Raw genomic sequence first — 18,621 nt, 5'->3', positions numbered from 1 at the left:
ACCCAGAGTGGAGCCAGGCAAGGGACTTGATCTCTCTCTCAGGACCCTGAGATCATAACCTGAGCAGAGTGAGACGCTTAACTGAGTCACCCAGGTGCACTTCCATGAAGTTTTTCTTAATGTCCCCAACCAAAAGTAATTTTCCCACCTTTTTTATTTCTCATAATGGTTTACTTGTACTGTAATAATTTCACCCAATAGCCAGACTGTAAGCACTTTGCGGGTGCTTACTTATCTGTTTATCACAGGGCCAAAGACAGTACCTTACAGGATATAATTTAGATTCTTCTTACCTTTTTAAAAAGCATGATTTAAATACTAGAAGAACAAAACAGACAGTAACTACATGAAGAGTTAAAACTACTCAAGGCAGGGACAATTATATAAAACATAGAATCGAGGAGGGTCTTGGAGGGATGAGAAGGCATGACATCATTTTACCTGAACAAGGAAGTATAAATAGTGAAGTAGCTATTCACAGATAACAATAAGCTCTTTCAATAATGAAGAGGTTTCTTAAATGAGCAAAAAAGTTTACTGCAACATGTGGGTGGGGGAAAAGTAGTAGTTTTAATGTGGACAGGTTCACTTTGGGGAAATTCATCCAAATTATGTATAAAATTGGTAAAAGCACATTTTATTCTAGTGAACCAAATAGGGAACAGAGAAAAATCCAGATAAGATTCATAGCTGGTTGAACAATCACTGACAAGTATAGATCTTTAGTAACAAGGCTCAACAGTTTCATAAAAACATAAATGAAGTCATAAGAAAGAAGATATAGTTCTAATGATAAAACTGAAAGGAGCAGCTTTAATAGTGTATGAAATTTCAAATACCACATATTTTTTTTAAAAAATTGGTCTTTGCCATCCTGGAAGTGTGTCCCCTTAGGGACCTCTTTCCTTGGCAAAGAAACAAAAACTAACTTCCTAAAACCTCTTTCCTGTTGTAATCCCAATAGCCAATCCCAACTCTATTTGCAGTCTGAAGCCCAGCTAATTACAGATTTCCAGAACTCCTTTTTGCCCACTAGCAACTGGAGAGATAATTATGTCACATGCTTAAACCAAACACTAAGTGGCAAGGCACAATTTTAAACAGAATCCTTTCAATTCTAAAGAAACTATAAAACTGACACAGTAAACTTTGCCAGAGACAAGAATTATAGATCTAGATAACACCCGGGACACCAGTATGTAACTACTCTAATCTTGGATCTTATTTCAGAGGTAGGTTAGACACTGACAGAAGTGACAGTTCTCCAATCCAGAGGACCACGACAGTTTGTAACAGGATTTGGCAAACTTTTTCTGTAACAGACTGGGTGGTAAATATTTTAGGCTTTGCATACTACATGGTCTTTGTTACAACTATTCAATTCTGCTGCTGTCACATGAAAAAAGCCATAGGCAGTATATAAGCAAATGGGTCCAGCTGTATTCCAACAAAACTTTATTAACAAAAACTGCCGGTAGGCAGTAGTTTACCAACCCCTGGTCTACAGTGTCATATTTAGGTTTGATTTTCAGTCAATTCTAGCAATATGCTGATGTAACGATTTAGCCTCATGTTTAAAATAGAAAACATACACTTACATATGATCATAATTACATAAGAAACTCATTTGAAAAAGCCTGGGAGGAAACAAAATAAAATGTAAATAGGAGATGGGATGGCAGAATTACAGGTGACTGGTCTTAGAGTATGACCATTTAAAAAAATTTTTTTAAATTGTAGGAAGTCACAAAATGTAAGATAAAATGATTAATAAATAATTTCAGATTATAACTATTTTAAAGAAAATAAACAGGATACTATTCATGATAAGAGAGAATCTAAGCAGAGTAGAGAGAGAGAACACATCTCCAAACAGGTGACATTTATGCTGACAGAATGACAACGCAGTCAGTCAAATAAAGAGCTGACAGAACAGCATTCTACCCAGAGCTCACAAGCAAGCAAAGGTGTTGAAGAGAATGAAACTGACATGTGTTTTGGGGAAAGGAGACCAGTGAAACATAAAGAGCAACTGGGAAAACGGTTTTAGTAAGACACAAAGGAAGTGACACTTCATCACAAGGTAAGGAGTCTCCAAAGAAGGAAGAGCCAGCTCCATCAAACAGGGACAGAAAGGGCAAGAAGATTCAGAATGGTTTAGGGATTCTGGGACCTCATGATGGCAGCTAAATTTACCAAAAGTCCCTATTCCACTTCTAAAGATCTCTCTTTTACCCACTTATTGCCCTTCCACACAAGAGACTTTATGATTTTTATTTAATCTCCTTGGTCCTCTGATCCTTAAACCACGAATTTCTAAAACTGTCATTTTTTTTCTTCACATTCTCCAGTATGGTCAGAAATGACCAGACCACCCACATTTTTTATACTCCTCATTCCCCTGAGAAACATCTTCTGCAATAGCTACTTGGTCTATGGAAGTTTTGCCTTCAACAAACATTTTGTTACCAAAGTATAAATAAACTAGCTGTTTACTTGAAACTTTGTTAATCTGAAAAACTTCTGTTGGGTTGCTCCACTGAGATTTGAGGGTTGATTTGTAACTACAGCATAGTGTAGATAATAAAGAACAGTTTATTTAAAAAAATTTCCCTACTCTAATAACTTAAAAAGACTATGTCAAATTCATTACCCACTTTAAAACAGTTAAGGGCTAACTTTGCTATAAAGATATATAGAGGGGTATGATATATATACATACATAGAGATGTGTAAATAAAAGAAATTCTTGATAACAAGAATATCTGACTTACAGTGTGAGCACATTTCCAAAGGATAACTTGCCTCATTTCCCTGGAGAAAAGAAATAAATAATAATTAGTCCCAAAATTGACACAAATTTCTTTAAAAGGTTAAATATTTTGAGTCACAAAACATAGGGAAATAAGCCAAAAACCAAAGTAGCTATATCTATAGTTTTTTTATATGAAAAAAATTACACATGACAGTGCTCTTGAATCAAACAGGCCTGAGCTGTGTGACTTACACATTTGAGTTAAAATTTATTTTAAATATTTTTAATGCCCTAAATATGTTGTCTACCAAACTATAACACACTGGAGACTATCAAGGCTCTAACTGAATTCAATTTGGGACAGAGCTCAGAAAAAAAGCTTCTCCTGCCACCTCTATTTAAATGAAGTTTCCTGAGACTGTAAAGCTCTTAAAAAGAAAAAACCAAAAACATTTATAACGGCACTAAAACAATTTTCTATATGCTGTGCAACTAAAATAAGACAAATATTCATTGGAAGGTGGGTCTAACGTAAGATAGCCAATTCAAATTTTTTTAAGTCTTATTTCATGGATAAACTCCACGTTAATATGATTTATCTGAATTCCTATATTTATAAAATATATAAAACCAACCATCTGTTTTCTATACAGGATTCCATTTGAATCTATTTAAGGAAAAAAAGAGCTCTAAAAAAACTACAGACCTTGCCCGAAGCTTACATTTAATAATTCTTAATGAACTGAGCCCAGGGATGTCAAGTACCTGGTGGACGATCACACCATTTTGATTAAGTTATAAAACCAGGAGTAGTTCTAAATCTAAAACAGTAAAAACTCCAAGTACAACAGACTCACATGAGGTAAAAATCATGAAGATCTTTTAAAAAGTCTACAGAATTTAGCGGCGCCTGGATGGCTCAATTGGTTAAGCATCCTACTCTTGATTTTGGCTCAGGTCATGATCTCAGGGTCGGGGGATCAAGCCCCGCATCCAGCTCTGGGCTCAGCATAGAGTCTGCTTGTCCCTCTCCCTCTGCTTCTCCCCCTCCCTCTGCTTCTCCCCAGCCCCGTCTCTAAAATAAATAAAGTCTTAAAAAAAAAAAAAGTCTACAGAATTTAAAATAACATAAATTGAGCTTTTAAAGTTCAGTGATAAAATCAGAGTAGCATGCATCCTATATTCATTCTATTTACCTAACCTTGACCTTGTCTAGCAATGTGTATAACAGGATTAACATATGAATATAGAGATTAAGAAATTATTTTTTTTAAAGATTTTATTTATTTATTTGAGAGAGAGAGAGAGAGAGAGAGAGCACACGAGAGGGGCGAGGGCAGAGGGAGAAGCAGACTCCCCGCTGAGCAGGGAGCCCGATGTGGGACTCGATCCTGGGACTCCAGGATCATGACCTGAGCCGAATACAGCCTGAAAAAAACATTTTAGTTTGGCTCATTAGCTTTTAAACTCCTAAAAGTATCTTATACTATGTAAATTTGAGGTCTAAGAAAGGTTACCAGTAAATTAGCATCCTCAATTCTTATGTCACCAATAATTAGTCTTTCCCTTGAAAATTATAGCAGATAACTGCAATTTTTCAGAGCTGGTTAATTTTAGGTTACTTTATCAAATATATTTTAAAAATAGAAGAAAGAGCAAAAATTAATAAAATGTGATAGTAATGAGCAGAGACAGAGTTCTTGCTTATTCCACCTATTACTGGATTTAAGATTCTTACCACGATTCCTATCTTTTACTGCCTCACATATTTCATGCCTAAATTTTTAAAATACACTTTTTTAAATTTATTATTTATGTATTTATTATTTTTTAAAATTCTGTCTATCTCGGGGCGCCTAGGTGGCTCAGTCATTAAGCGTCTGCCTTTGACTCAGGTCATGATCCCAGGGTCCTGGGATCAAGTCCCACAACAGGATCCTTGCTCAGTGAGGAGCCTGCTTCTCCCTCTCCCTCTGCTGCTCCCCCTGCTTGTGCGCTCTCTCTCTCTGACAAATTAAAAAAAAATTTTTTTTGTCTATTTATTTGACAGAGAGAGAGAGCAAGCACAAGCAGGGCGAGTGGCAGGCAGAGGGAGGAGGAGAAACAGGCTCCCTGCCAAGCAGAGAGCCCAATGCGGGGCTGATCCCAGCATCATGACCTGAGCCGAAGGTAGACGCTTAACCAACTAAGCCACCCAGGAGCCCCTTAAAAAACGCTTAAAAAAAAAAAAATCTCATTCTATTCTACCTTAAGAGTAAGCATGTTTCTTGAGAGGCTCTCAAAAAAACAATACAATTAATACTTTGGATTGTCATTCTGAATTGGGTTGTTGTTTTTTGTTTGTTTGGTTGGTTTTGGTTTGGGTTTCTTTGACAATAATGATTAATATTTTAATCATTTATCATTTAATCACTTAAAATATTTTAATATTTTAATTGTCTTAAAACTGGGCATGGGGCGCCTGGCTGGCTTAGTCAGTAGAACATGAGACTTGTGATCTCAGGCTCATGAGGTCAAGCCCCACACTGGGTGTAGAGATTACTTAAATAAATAAATAAAACTTAAAAAAAAGTGAGGGCAAAAAGGTTATATGGTAGCTTCATGGAGAACTCTGAAACCAGGTCCTTGTTTCTTCAACCCACTGACCTTTATAATGTTATCAATTCTTTATAAATAATACCATCCATCCTCTATGTTTATCATTCCCAGCTAGCCAGCATCCACAAAACCCAAGGACCAGACCAGCTGGAGCCCTTCAGTGCTTCTCCACTAACACTGAATGCCTCATCTGTCTCCCAAACTTAGAACCCATATACCCAAAAGATTACTTTGACCTCAACCTGTCTAATCTTGTGCCCAGCAAAAATATCTTTCAAATAGTAAGGCAAATACTTTCCCCAGATAACCAAAAACTAAAAGAATTAAGCTCCAATACACATGCACTACAAAAAAAGTCACAAGAAAATTCTTCAGGCAGAAGAAAAATGATACTAAATGGAAGTTTGGATCTAGACCAAGCAATGAAGATCATCAGAAATGGTAAACATGTTATGTAAATATAAAATACTTTTTTCTCATTTTTAAGTGTCTTTAAAATATAACTGTTTAACACAAACATAACAAAAATGTATTCTGGGGTGTAAAATGTATACTGTAGAAGTAAACTGTATTACAAGGGCAGCTCAAATATGAGACAGAAGAAGGATGTATGTTGTCAAGATCATACACTATGAGGGAAACATTACAATGTTATTTGAAAGTAGAGCATAATGTTAAAGATGTATATTATAAACCCTAGAGCAACCACTTTTTAATAAAAAGATAAATAAAATGGTATCATAAAGAATACTCAATCCAAAGGGAGGCAGATAAATAGGAAAAAAGAAACAAAAATCAAATGTGGAAAAAATAGAAAGTAAAATAGCAGGATGGCAGATTTAAATCCAAACATTTTGAGAATGATATGATGTTAAGTGTATCACTCTTAACAACTACAATTAAGGGGCGCCTCGGTGGCTCAGTCGGTTAACTGGCTGCCTTCGGCTCAGGTCATGATCCTGGAGTCCCGGGATCGAGTCCCACATCGGGCTCCCTGCTCAGCAGGGAGTCTGCTTCTCCCTCTGACCCTCCCCCCTCTCATGTTCTCTCTATCTCATTCTCTCTCTCAAATAAATAAATAAATAAATCTTAAAAGAAAAAAAAAAACAGGTCATAGCTAGGTGAGCCCTTCACTTGTGGAATCTGATGCTATCTCTAGATAGATGATGTCAGAATTGAGTTGAATTATAGGATATCCAGCTGATGTCCAGAAACTGTGTGCATATGTGAGGAACTCCCACCACCACACTATAATTAGGTCTACAAAAAACACACAGGAACAGAGTTTCAAAATAAATGAAATTAAACACTTAAAGAACATAAGGGCAAACAGTCAATCATTTGGGGGATTTTAGTATTTCCCTCACAGTAACTGATAGAAAACCAGTAGAACAACAACAAAAAATTAACAACACACTATCAACCAACATGTCCTAAACCAGCAGAATATTCTTTTCCAATGCACATGGAACAATCACAAAGACATTATTCTGAGCCTAAAAAAGTCTCAATAAACTTGGAAGGTCTAAAATCATGCAGAATATATTCTCCCATTAGGATGAAGGTATTTGGGAATATTCAAATTTGGAACAAAACACAATTCTAAATAATAACCCATGAGTCACAAAGAAAATGACAAGAGAAATCAGAAAATATTTTGAATAGAATGAAAACAGAACCTATCAGAATTTGTGGGATACAGGTTAAGCAATGTTTTGAGGAAAATGCTGTTACAAGAGAAGGTCCAAAACACAATGATCTGTTCCCAAAGTAAAAAGCTAGAAAAAGAATAAGTTAACCTAAACAAAGAGAAAACTAGAAAGAAAAAAATGAGAAATTAATAAAATAGAAGTAGACAAACAGAAGAAAAATCAATAAAGACAAAAACCCATTTTTTGGAAAAGATCAATAAGTAAACCCCCAAGGCAAATCAACACAAATCCTGTAGACATTACAAGAAAAATAAAGGAATTTTCTAAACAACATTATGAAAACAAATTTTATAATTCAGATGAACGGACAAGTTTCTTGAAAGACAGTATATGACAAAACTGACTCAAGATAAAAGAGAAAAGCTGAACAGCTCTACAACTATTAAAATACACTGAATTTGAGTTAAAAACTTTCCTAGAAAGAAAACTACAGACCTGGATGGCTTCACTGGTCAATTTAACAATGTATTCGAAGAAAAAACATGCCAACCCTACACAAATTCTTTCAGAAAGCAGAAGGGGAAAGGAATATTTAACTCATTTAATGAGGCCAATATTACCCTCATACCAAAATGAGACAGTAACATTACAAAAAAAGAAAACTATACTCCCATGCTTCTTCATGACAACAGATGCAAAAATCCTTAACAATATTTGAGCAAATCCAGAAAAAAAATTTAAAAGTAAAATTCCATGACCAAATGAGGAATATCCCAGCAATCTAAGGTTGGTTTAATATTCCAAATCAATGTGATTCACTACACTGACTAAAAAAGAAAAAACACCATATGATCATCTCAACAAATACAGTAAGACAAATTTCAACACCTATTCATGAAAAAATAAGAACCACAATCCAGCAAGCAAAGGATCTTCCTCAATCTATAAAGGCTATCTACAAAAAGCCTACAGTTAACATCATACTTAATATGGGGAAGACTAAATGCTTTCTCCCTCAGATCAGGAACAAGATATCTGCACTAGTGCAATCAGGCAAGAGAGAAGAAATAAAAGGCATACAGATTGGAAATAGGAAGTTAAACTGCCTTTACTTGCAGATAACATGATAACATGTATGTATGTATGTATGTACATAAATACTAAACAAACTGCAAAAGACTATCAGAACCCAAAAATCAAATGCATTTCTATATAGACTTAAGTAGCCAAACAAAGGAACAATGTTGACGGAGTTACACTGACTTAAATAATTATTATAAAGCTAGAGTTGTTAATAGAGTGATATTGGTTTAAGACTAGACATAAAGATCAACGCAACAGAATAAAATGTAAACACACATACACAAAAAGTTAAGTGTTTTTGACAAAGGTGTCCAGGTAATTCAATGGGGGAAAAAAAAACCTTTGCAACAAATGATGCTAAAACAAATGAATATCAGTATTTAAAAAGGGAAAAAACAAAACACTTGAGTAGATATTGTATAACAAAAGATACAGACACAGCAAATAAGCAAGATGAAAAGATGTTTCACATCATTAGACATCAGCCAAATGCAAATTAAAACTACAATTAGATACCACAATACTTGCAACTAGTATATATATGCCTAGAATTTAAAAACTGACATACCAAATGTTGCTGAAAATGGAGAACAAATGGTTATGTGCAAGGCAGAATTCTAAGATGGCCCTCTCTGAAATTCCCAGCCCTAGGTATACAAACATCTTTTCCCAGTTACTCAAATACTAATCTAGGTACTGGCTCAAAGGGATTTTGTACATGTAATTAAGGTTCCACATCAGTTGACCTTAAGATAACATTATTAGGGTGGGTCTGTTCTAATCATAAGAGCCTTTTAAGAGCAAAGAGGGGAAGTCAGAGATTCGAATTCAAGACTAGGGATTGCACTACATGCCACTGAGGGCAGGCAGCTTCTTCTAAGGGCTGAGTGTAGCCTCCAGCTGACAGTGAACAAGTAAACAGAGATCTCAATCCTACAACAGCAAGAAACTGAATCCTGCCAACCTAAATGAGCCCGGAAACAGATTCTTTCCCAAAACCTCCAGACAAGAGAGCTCACTCTGGCCAACACCTGGATTTCAGCCTTTTGAGTCCCTGAAGAGACACCCCATTTGAACTTTGACTTACAGAACTATGAAATAATAACTAGGTGCTGTTTTAAGCCACTAAGTTAATGGTAATTTGCAACAGCAATTAAGACCCAGACATATAGTATATGTGGGTAAAAGTAAAAATGCTGACGTATGTTGAAGATATGGAACAAATGAAATTTTTATACACTGCTGGTGGGAACCCCAAATGACACAGCCATTTTGGGAGAGTTTGATGGATTCTTACTATTAAGTTTAATGTAACATTCAGAAATGAAAACATGTCCATGCAAAGATTGTACACATATGGCCACAGAAGCTTTGTTAACAGCCCAAATAAACAATCTAAATGTGCATCAGCTGTCAAATGGATAAACTGTGGTATATCCAGACAATGGAGTACTAACTCAGGAAAAGGAAAAGACAACTCATACACACAACAACATAAATGAATCTCAAAAGCAGTAAGTGAAAGAAGCCAGGTACAAAAGGTTACATGCTGCATGATTCCATTTTTAAGTACTAGAAAAGGCAAACTATAGTTACCAAAAGATCAGGGGTTAAGAGGGTCAGTGAAAAAGGGTATCAGGTAACATTTTAGGGTGACAGAAATGTCCTACACATCTTGATTGTGGTGGTGCTTACAAAACTATACATTTGTCAAGACACATTAACTATACACTTAAAATTGGTTAATTTTACTATATGTAAGTTATACCTCAATAAAGCTGGGTTTTTGTTTTTTTCATTTATTTGAGAGAAAGAGCGTGTCATGTGTGCGTGCACAATCGGGTGGAGGGGGGAGAGAGAGAGAGAGAGAGAGAATCTCAAGCAAATACCCCACTGAGTGTGGAGCCCCATGCAGGGCTTGATCTCATGGCCCATGAGATCACGACCTGAGCCGAAACCAAGAATTAGACACTCAACTGAGCCACCCAGGTGCCCCTAAAGCTTATTTTTTAAAACTCTGTAGGAGTCTCAAGTATAATGGAATTGCTTCTAACTCATAGATTTAAATCCTTACTTTTTAAAAATTTCTCATCACTTTCTTTAAAATAATAGGTTTCCTGTCATACTATTATTCACAATGAAAGTATATCAAATTTTGTTTATAACCTACATACTCATTTCAAGGTAGCAAATTATGTAATTTTTAAATTTTACAGTATCATGAGAAACCAGAAACTTACAGTAATCTTGATTCTTATAATTCTTTCATCCTTTACTTAGTCCCCTCCTCAGAGCTTAAATTCCATGAAGGCAGTTGTTTTATTATCTTTCGATATCCCTTCCCAGATTTAACACTGTCCTAAATTTATGCAAGGAAGTATTTTATAGGTGCATGTAAAAATCCAGATAGCCTTAAGGAAATTGGTTTAAGTGGCGTGTTAAGCATCAACGTATTACATAACATGGTTAGATTAAGGACATACTAAGAGATTCAATAAATTCTTAAAAGTTCAGTTATTAACTTTAGATTTCTGCTTTCCTTAATGCTCACTTTTCATAATGAGTATCTATTAAGATCTGGATCTCCATACACTTTTCATAAGCAAGCAGTACTATAATACGTAAGTAATATTTATATAGTTCCCAAGAAAAGCCTATAACCAAATAAGACAATGCTGTCACCTCTTAAAGTCTCCTAAAGATAAATGTCTACATATTCTGACAGCAGGCCCTTTGAAAAGTCTAACCTTTACAGTATGCATCTATAAAATTTATTTTTATTCTCTCACATCTAGACATTTCAAGATCAAAGTAACTCTAAACAAAATGAGATAAGAGATCCAAAAATACTTTCTTCATTTCTTTGCCAGAAAATTTCTTTAGAAATTAAATTCCTATTCCTCCTGATCTAATGTGTATCAAAATTGATAATCACAAGATGGTAAATTTTAAAAATACTAAATAATATGGACTTGAAGAAAAAGTTAGAATCTAAATGTCTTCATCTGCTGAAAGACAAAAGTTGGCCAACTTCCCACAGTTAATGTAATTTTTATAAGGAAATCAATTTCTAGGGTAAAATCACTGACCTTTTTTTTTTTTAAGATTTTATTTATTTATTTGACAGAGAGAGACACAGCAAGAGAGGGAACACAAGCAGGGGGAGTGGGAGAGGGAGAAGCAGGCTTCCCGCGGAGCAGGGAGCCCGATGCGGGGCTCGATCTCAGGACCCCGGGACCATGACCTGCGCTGAAGGCAGACGCTTAACGACTGAGCCACCCAGGCGCCCCATCACTGACCATCTTAATGCCTGTTCCAGGACACATATTCCTTACTCTCAGAAGTATAAAACAAGATGTGAACTGTGGATGGGTAAATTTGGGTGAAAGGAAGTAAAAAGATCAAAAGGACAGAACCAAGAAACAAAAATCGCTAATATCAGTAGACTATAGTCTCTGTATCAAGCTGAGTTCACAAATACCCCTCACCCTAGACACTGACTTCTCCATACAGGAAATAAGAAAGTTTGACTAGATGATTTCAAGGGGTCCTTCCAGCTGTATCGTTTTTTGTTTTTTGACTGCTAATGAAGATGCTAGACATATTTAAATATAGGAGAAGAGGAGGGAGGGAGAAAGGGAGCGAGAACACAGACATGGAACGTCAAGAAACTCCTTAAAGCATCCTGTTGGTCCAGGAGACAAGGGTTTCCCAAATAGGGTATGCTTAACTTTGTATTATGTTTTTTTGTAGGCCAGTACAACAATCAGCATAAGAAAAGAAGAGGCAGGAGCACCTGGGTGGCTCAGTTGGTTAAGCATCTGCCTTGGGCTCAGGTCATGATCCCAGGTGGGCTCCCTGCTCAGAGGGGAGTCTGCTTCTCCCTCTCCCTCTGCACCACCTCCCCCAAGCTCCCCCCCCATGCTCTTCTCTCGCGTCACATGTGCGCACACTCTCAAATAAATAAACAAAACCTTAAAAAAAAGGGGGGCAATAAGTCTCAGAAACAGAAGTTCTTAGCAATACAAATCAAACATGACCTTGGTTATGGCAACAAATCTGGCACCAGGGATCTTGTGTATACTCTATAAAAATTAGTTATGATGCTATCATATGGCAGAAATGTTCGCTAACACGGTATACCATTGTTAAACAGTGACTAGTCTTCCAACAGAAGTCAAGAACATCTATACTTGTCAAATTATTTTAGGAGGAAAACAAAACCCTAAAATTTTCTAGTCTGATCAATGCTGCCAAAATTATACTCTGTAACTACACCTAGCAAATGTTTGAGGGTACAAAATGTTAACTATTTTAAAGACCCTACTGCATAAAAATATAAAGATCCTACCACATGATGGGGCCTGAAATAGTGATACCTGTTATTCAATCTCACAGTTTAAAATGTATCCATTAAATAATATCTAACGTAACCAATCCTATTTTTCTTTTCTACCCAAAATTAACCATGATTTTTGTATGTTTATCTTGTATCCCACAATCTTGTTGAACTCATTTATTAGTTCTAGTTTTCTGTTGTAGATTTCCCAGAATTTTCTACGTAGACAAACATGTCATCTACAAATGGGGAGGTTTTTTTTCTTTCCAATCTGTATGGCTTTATTTTTTTTCTTGCCTATTCCAGTGGGTAGAACTTTCATCACTATGTTGAAAGAGTGGTGAGAGCAGGTATTTACTTTGTTAATGATCTTATAGGAAAAGCATTCAGTCTCTGCCATTAAGTATAATGTTACCTATAGGTTTGCATAGCTATTCCTTATCCAACTGAGTTAGTTCCCCCCTCTATATCTATTTTTATTTTTTTAAAGAAACTATGAATGGGTCCTGAATTTTATTAAATGCGTTTTTCCATCAAATTATGTGATCATGTGATTGTTCTTTAGCTGTTAATACAGTGGATTATTTATATTGAGTTTCAAATAGTGAACCAGCTGTGCATCCCTGCAGTGAGACATACTTGGTAATGGCATTCAATTTTTTTTCCCATACTGCTTAGTTTTATTTCTTGACCATTTTCTTAAAATTTTTGCATTACACTGATATGGGAAAATTGATAGTTTTTGAAATGTTTTCTTTGGAGGGGTATCAAGGTAATGCGGACTATTCAAATTATCTATTTCATATTGGGTGAAGGGTGGTAGTATGTATTTTTCAAGGAACGGGTCCATTATATCAAAGATGTCAAAATTATGTATGAGCTGTTCATCTTATCTCCATATTTTTTCCATGTCTGAAGGGCCTATGGTGATACCCTACACATCATTCCTGATACTGATAATTTGTTTCTTCTTCTAATCCTCCCAGTCTTGCTAGGGGTTGTCAATTTATTGATCTTTCTGAAGAACCAGCTCTTTATTTCATTGATTTTTCTGGCTTTTGTCTTCAATTCCACTGATTTCTGTTTTTATCTTTATTTCCTTGTTCTTTGCTTTAGGTAGATTTTGTTTTGTTTTGTTTTGTTTAAGATTTACTTGGGAGAGAGTGAGAAAAATTGAGAGCACAAGCCAGTGAGGAAAGGCAGAGAGAGAGGGAGAAGCAGACTCCCCGCTGAGCAGGGAGCCCAATGTGGGGCTTGATCCCAGGAACCTGGGATCATGACCTGAGCTGAAGGCAGACGCTTAACCAACTGAGCCACCCAGGCGTCGCTTGATTTTGCTTTTTTTTTTCTTCTTCAGATTCTTGAGATGGGAGCTCAAGATTACTGACTCTTTCTTTCTTTTCTAAAATGCGCATTTAGCGCTGTAAGTTTCCTTCTCAGCACTGCTTTACCTACATCCCACAAATTTCAATGGGTTGTATTTTTTTTTTAAGATTTATTTATTTAAGAGAGAGAGAGAGAGACAGAGAAAGAGAGCATGAGCAGGGGCAGAGGCAGAGAGAGAAGCAGGCTCCTTGTGGGACTCAATCCCAAGACCCCAGAATCGTGACCTGAGCTGAAGGCACATGCTTAACTGACTGAGCCACCCAGGGGTCCTCAAAGGGTTGTATTCTTAGGGGTTTTTTTTCACTATAGTCATTCTCCAGTGCATGGAAACATAGGAAATACTTATTAATATTTTTGAATTATCACTGAAATATGCTTTTATAATTTATAAAGTAAATCCCTTTTTGTAATTTCTTTGAAAAAATGTATGAAGGTCCAAACAACTGTTATATGAACTTTAAACACAGTCCATTTGCCAATTAATCTTTGGGCACCTGGGTGGCTCAGTCGTTGGGCGTCTGCCTTCGGCTCAGGTCATGATCCCAGGCCCCCACATCAGGCTCCCTGCTGGGCGGGAGGCCTGCTTCTCCCTCTCCCACTCCCCCTGCCTGTGTTCCCTCTCTCCTGTCTCTCTGTCAAATAAATAAATAAAATCTTTAAAAAAAAAAATCTTCCTCTTTATGCCAACCCGAAGTTTTTCCAGGACTGAAACTGAGTATACGCCCAAAAAGTTGAGAATGATATCTTAAGTGTTCGATACACTGTAAGCAATTAATGAAAAGGATTTAAGAATAAGATTTCATTCCCAAAGGTGTAAAACACCTCTCAAGTAGCAACAGATATGTGACAAAATTTTGCTTTACTAAAGCAGAGATCTTGGAGTGCCTGGGTGGCTCAGTTGTTAAGCATCTGCCTTCGGCTCAGGTCATGATCCCAGAGTCCTGGGATCGAGCCCCACATCAGGCTCCCTGCTCCGCTGGAAGCCTATTTCTCCCTCTACCAGCCCCTGCTTGTGTTCCCTCTCTCGCTATGTCTCTCTCTGTCAAATAAATAAAATCTTTAAAAAATTTAAAAAATTTTAAAAAAATAAAGCAGAGATCTTTCTCAAAGTCTAGGTTTACAAAAACAAACAAAAACCTGCTGGCTCTTTTCATCTGGTTTTACTTCTAACAATGACATTATTTTCATCAAATTAAAGACAATTCTTTACATAACTGCCTAATATCCTTCAGACACTTCAGATGCACTAACTTAAATTTCAATTAACTACCTTAGTTCAAACTAAACATGCAATACAATAAATGTTACTTTGTCTAGTTCTCATGGATGACTTTTTTAAAGGTAAAAGCTGAGAAAGAAATCTTTAATAGTTTTGTAAATACCGACAAGCATGGAAAAAAGGAAAGTTTACTGAATACAAAAAAAAAAAATGAAATCACATTTATGTTCTGGGCACTCTTTTAGAGACTTTACATACATTATCTCATTTATCTTCCAAACAATTTTCTGGTCAAATGGGGGTGTCAAGGGCAAACAACTTGCACAAGGTCACACAGCTGGTAGTGGCAGAGACGAAATTTGAACTCACGCTAATATAATTCCCGTAATATTCTCACCAATATATGACAAGGCTATATCCTTTCTGTATTATATAAGAAAAGCAGGAAATTACCAAAACCATTTTCCTCTCATCTTAAGTTTAAGTGACTTGTCACTTCCAACTTACACTGGCACAGTGTTCATATATCTAACATTGTAGTCTCAGTCACAAAAACATAACAGGGTGTGAGATAGGTGGGGACAACTGAGAAGAGGAGTAAAGGGATGGAAAATATAAAACACTATTACATGGAAACTGTCCAGAAACCTGGAAGGAGCAATATTAATTTGGTACTGTATTTTATCCCCAAACAAAATAGAAAACTCTGTAAGCATAGCATTCTCAGTAATTATAATTAAGAAAATAATCTCAGAACAGAGGAAATAAAATCCTAGTAGTGGCACAGTTCTGGATGACACTAAGAGACCACCCTGACTATGGCCAAAGTAAGTAGATGAAATATACAGTACAGGTTAGTCAAATGAAAGGTCAAGAAACACTAAAGCAAAGATGTACATAAACACCTGAAGTGAAGGGGGATCCTGAGGGAAAATGTGTCAGAGGTACTATATTTTGAATGAAAAACTGGAGTATCCTGAAAGATGTTAGTTGATAACAATTCAAAGATATAAAAGGAAGACAGAGGAAAATGACTGCATGAGAATTAAGAATGATAATCTGGGTGCCTGGGTGGCTCAGTCGGTTAAGCGTCTGCCTTTGGCTCAGGTCCTGATCCCAGGGTCCTGGGAATGAGTCCTGCATCCGGCTCCCTGCTCAGTGGGGAGTCTGCTTCTCCCTCTCCTCCCTGCTCGTACTCTCTCGCTCTCCCTCTCTCAAATACATAAAAATCTTAAAAAAAAAAAAAAAAGAATGGTAATCTATCAGGGGTCAGCAAACTATGGCCCCAGGTCATATCAGGCCTACCATCTCCTGGGGTTCAGTTTTGTTTTTTTAGTGACATCTTTAATTGAGACATCACTGACCTATATTAGTTTCAGGTATACAAGATCCAAATTTGTATATATTGTGAAGTGGTCACCACAGTAAGTCTAATTAACATTAGTAACCATAAAACAATCACAAAATTTTTTGTGTGTGATGACAACTTTTAACATCTACTCTTAACTACTTTCAAATATGCAATACAGTATTTTTAACTACAGTCACCGTGCTGTATTATCTCATGACTTACTTTATAACTGAAGTTTGTACCTTTTGACCACCTTCATCCATTTCACCTACCCACTATTTCCTGCCTCTGGCAACTACCAATCTGTTCTCTGTTATCTATGAATTCAGTTTTTGGTTTTGTTTTTAAGATTCCAGAAGTGAGAACATACAGTATTTGTCTTTCTCTTATTTCACTTAGCATAATGCTCTCAAGATCTCACCCTGTTGTTGCAGATGGCAAGATTTCCTTCTTTTTTACGACTGAATAATACTCCATTGTATATATACACACACCCTACTTTCTTCATTCATTCACTCATCCATCCATAGATGGACACTTAGGTTGCTTTCATGTCTTGGCTATTGTAAATAAGGCTACAATGAACATGAGAGTGCATACACCTTTTAGTGTTTTAATTTCCTTCAGATAAATACCCAGAAGTGGAAATTGCTGGATCATATAGTTCTATTTCTGATTTCTTGAAAAACCTTCATGCTATTTTCTACAATGGCTGCACCAATTTATAGTCCCACCAACAATGTACAATAGAATTCCCTTTTCTCCACATCCTTGCCAACACTTATCTGACTTTTTGATAACAGCCATTCTAACAGGTGTGAGGTGATATCTATGGTCTTAATTTGCATTTCCCTGATGATTAGTGATGCTGAGGATCTTTTCATGTACCTGTTGTTTTCTCTGGAAAATGTTTATAAGGATCCTCTATTTTTTTTAAACCGGACTGTCATTTTGCTATTGAGCTGTAGGCTCTTTATATATTGTGGATAATAACCCCTTATCAGATATATGATCTATAAATATTTTTTCCCATTCAGTTAAGTTTCCTTTTCATTTTGTTGATGGTTTCCTTAGCTTTGCAGACGCTTCTTAATTTGATGTAGTCCTACTTGTCTATTTTTGCTTTTGTTGTCTTTGCTTTTGGTGTTAAATCCAAAAAATCACCAAGACAGATGTCAAGGAGCTTACTGCCTAAATTTTCTGCTAATTTTATGTTTTTAGGTCTTATGTTCAAGTCTTTAATCCATTTTAAGTTGATTTTGTGTATGGTGTAAGACACTGGTCCAGTTTCCCAAACATCATTTATTCAAGAGACCATCCTCACCCCACTATATATTCTTTGTTCCTTTGTCATAAATTAATTGACCACATATATGTGTGGGTTTATTTCTGGTTTCTCTATTCTATTCCACTGATCTATGTGTTTGCTGTTATGCCAATACCATGCTGTTTTGATTACTATAGCTTTGTAAGGGTCTGGCTTTTTAAAATAATAGCTTTATATTGAAATATAATTCACATCCCATATAATTCATCCATCTGAAGTGGATGGTTTTTAGTACATTCAGAGTTGTGCAGCTATTACCACAAATTCCTCAGTCACTCCCCATTTCCCTGACTCACCCCACCACTCTACTTTCTGTTTCTATATATGTCTATTCTGGATATCACATATAAATGCAATCATACAGTATGTGTTCCTCTGTAACCAGCTTCTTTTACTTAAAATATTTTCAAGGTTCATCCATGTAGTATAGCAAGAATCAATACTTTTTTTATTGCCAAATGATATTTTGTTGTATGGATATATCACATTTTATTTAATCTGTGCACATTTGGGCTGTTCCCCCTTTTTTGGCTATTATAAATAATTCCATATAAACATTCATGTACAAGTTTTTCATTTCATTTCTTATGGGTATATACTTAGGAATGGTTATACAGGTTAGATTATATAACTTAGGTTATATAGTAACTCTATGTTTAATATGCTGAAGAGCTGTTTCCTAAAGCAGCTACATTTACAAACCCACCAACAATGTTATACGGATTCTGATTTCTCCATATCCTCACCAACACTTATGTGGTCTTTTTGGTTATAGCCACACTAGTAGATATGTAGTGGCTCTTTGTGGTTTTGATTTGCATTTCCCTAATGATACTGACCCTCTTTTCATGTGCTTATTGGATATTGTTTATCTTCTCTGGAGAAATGTCTGCTCAGATCTTTTGCTCATT

The 18,621-nt window shown here is 36.1% G+C and overlaps 1 protein-coding gene across 1 annotated transcript in view; it reads right to left on the bottom strand.

The window, feature by feature from the left end:
• PPP3R1 (protein phosphatase 3 regulatory subunit B, alpha) overlaps positions 1-18,621 on the bottom strand; it is a 71,922-nt gene that overhangs the window by 35,315 nt on the left and 17,986 nt on the right. The window contains exon 2 of the mRNA XM_028116247.2: positions 2,775-2,814. Coding sequence (XP_027972048.1) covers positions 2,775-2,814 — 40 coding nt within the window. The remainder of the gene's footprint in view (positions 1-2,774; positions 2,815-18,621) is intronic.

Source organism: Eumetopias jubatus, unplaced genomic scaffold, assembly GCF_037043125.1.
Source record: "Eumetopias jubatus isolate StellerSeaLion01/CBP00866 unplaced genomic scaffold, mEumJub1_p1.0 scaffold_9, whole genome shotgun sequence".
NCBI lineage: Eukaryota > Metazoa > Chordata > Mammalia > Carnivora > Otariidae > Eumetopias > Eumetopias jubatus.
This window is presented reverse-complemented; position numbering and strand designations above follow the sequence as displayed.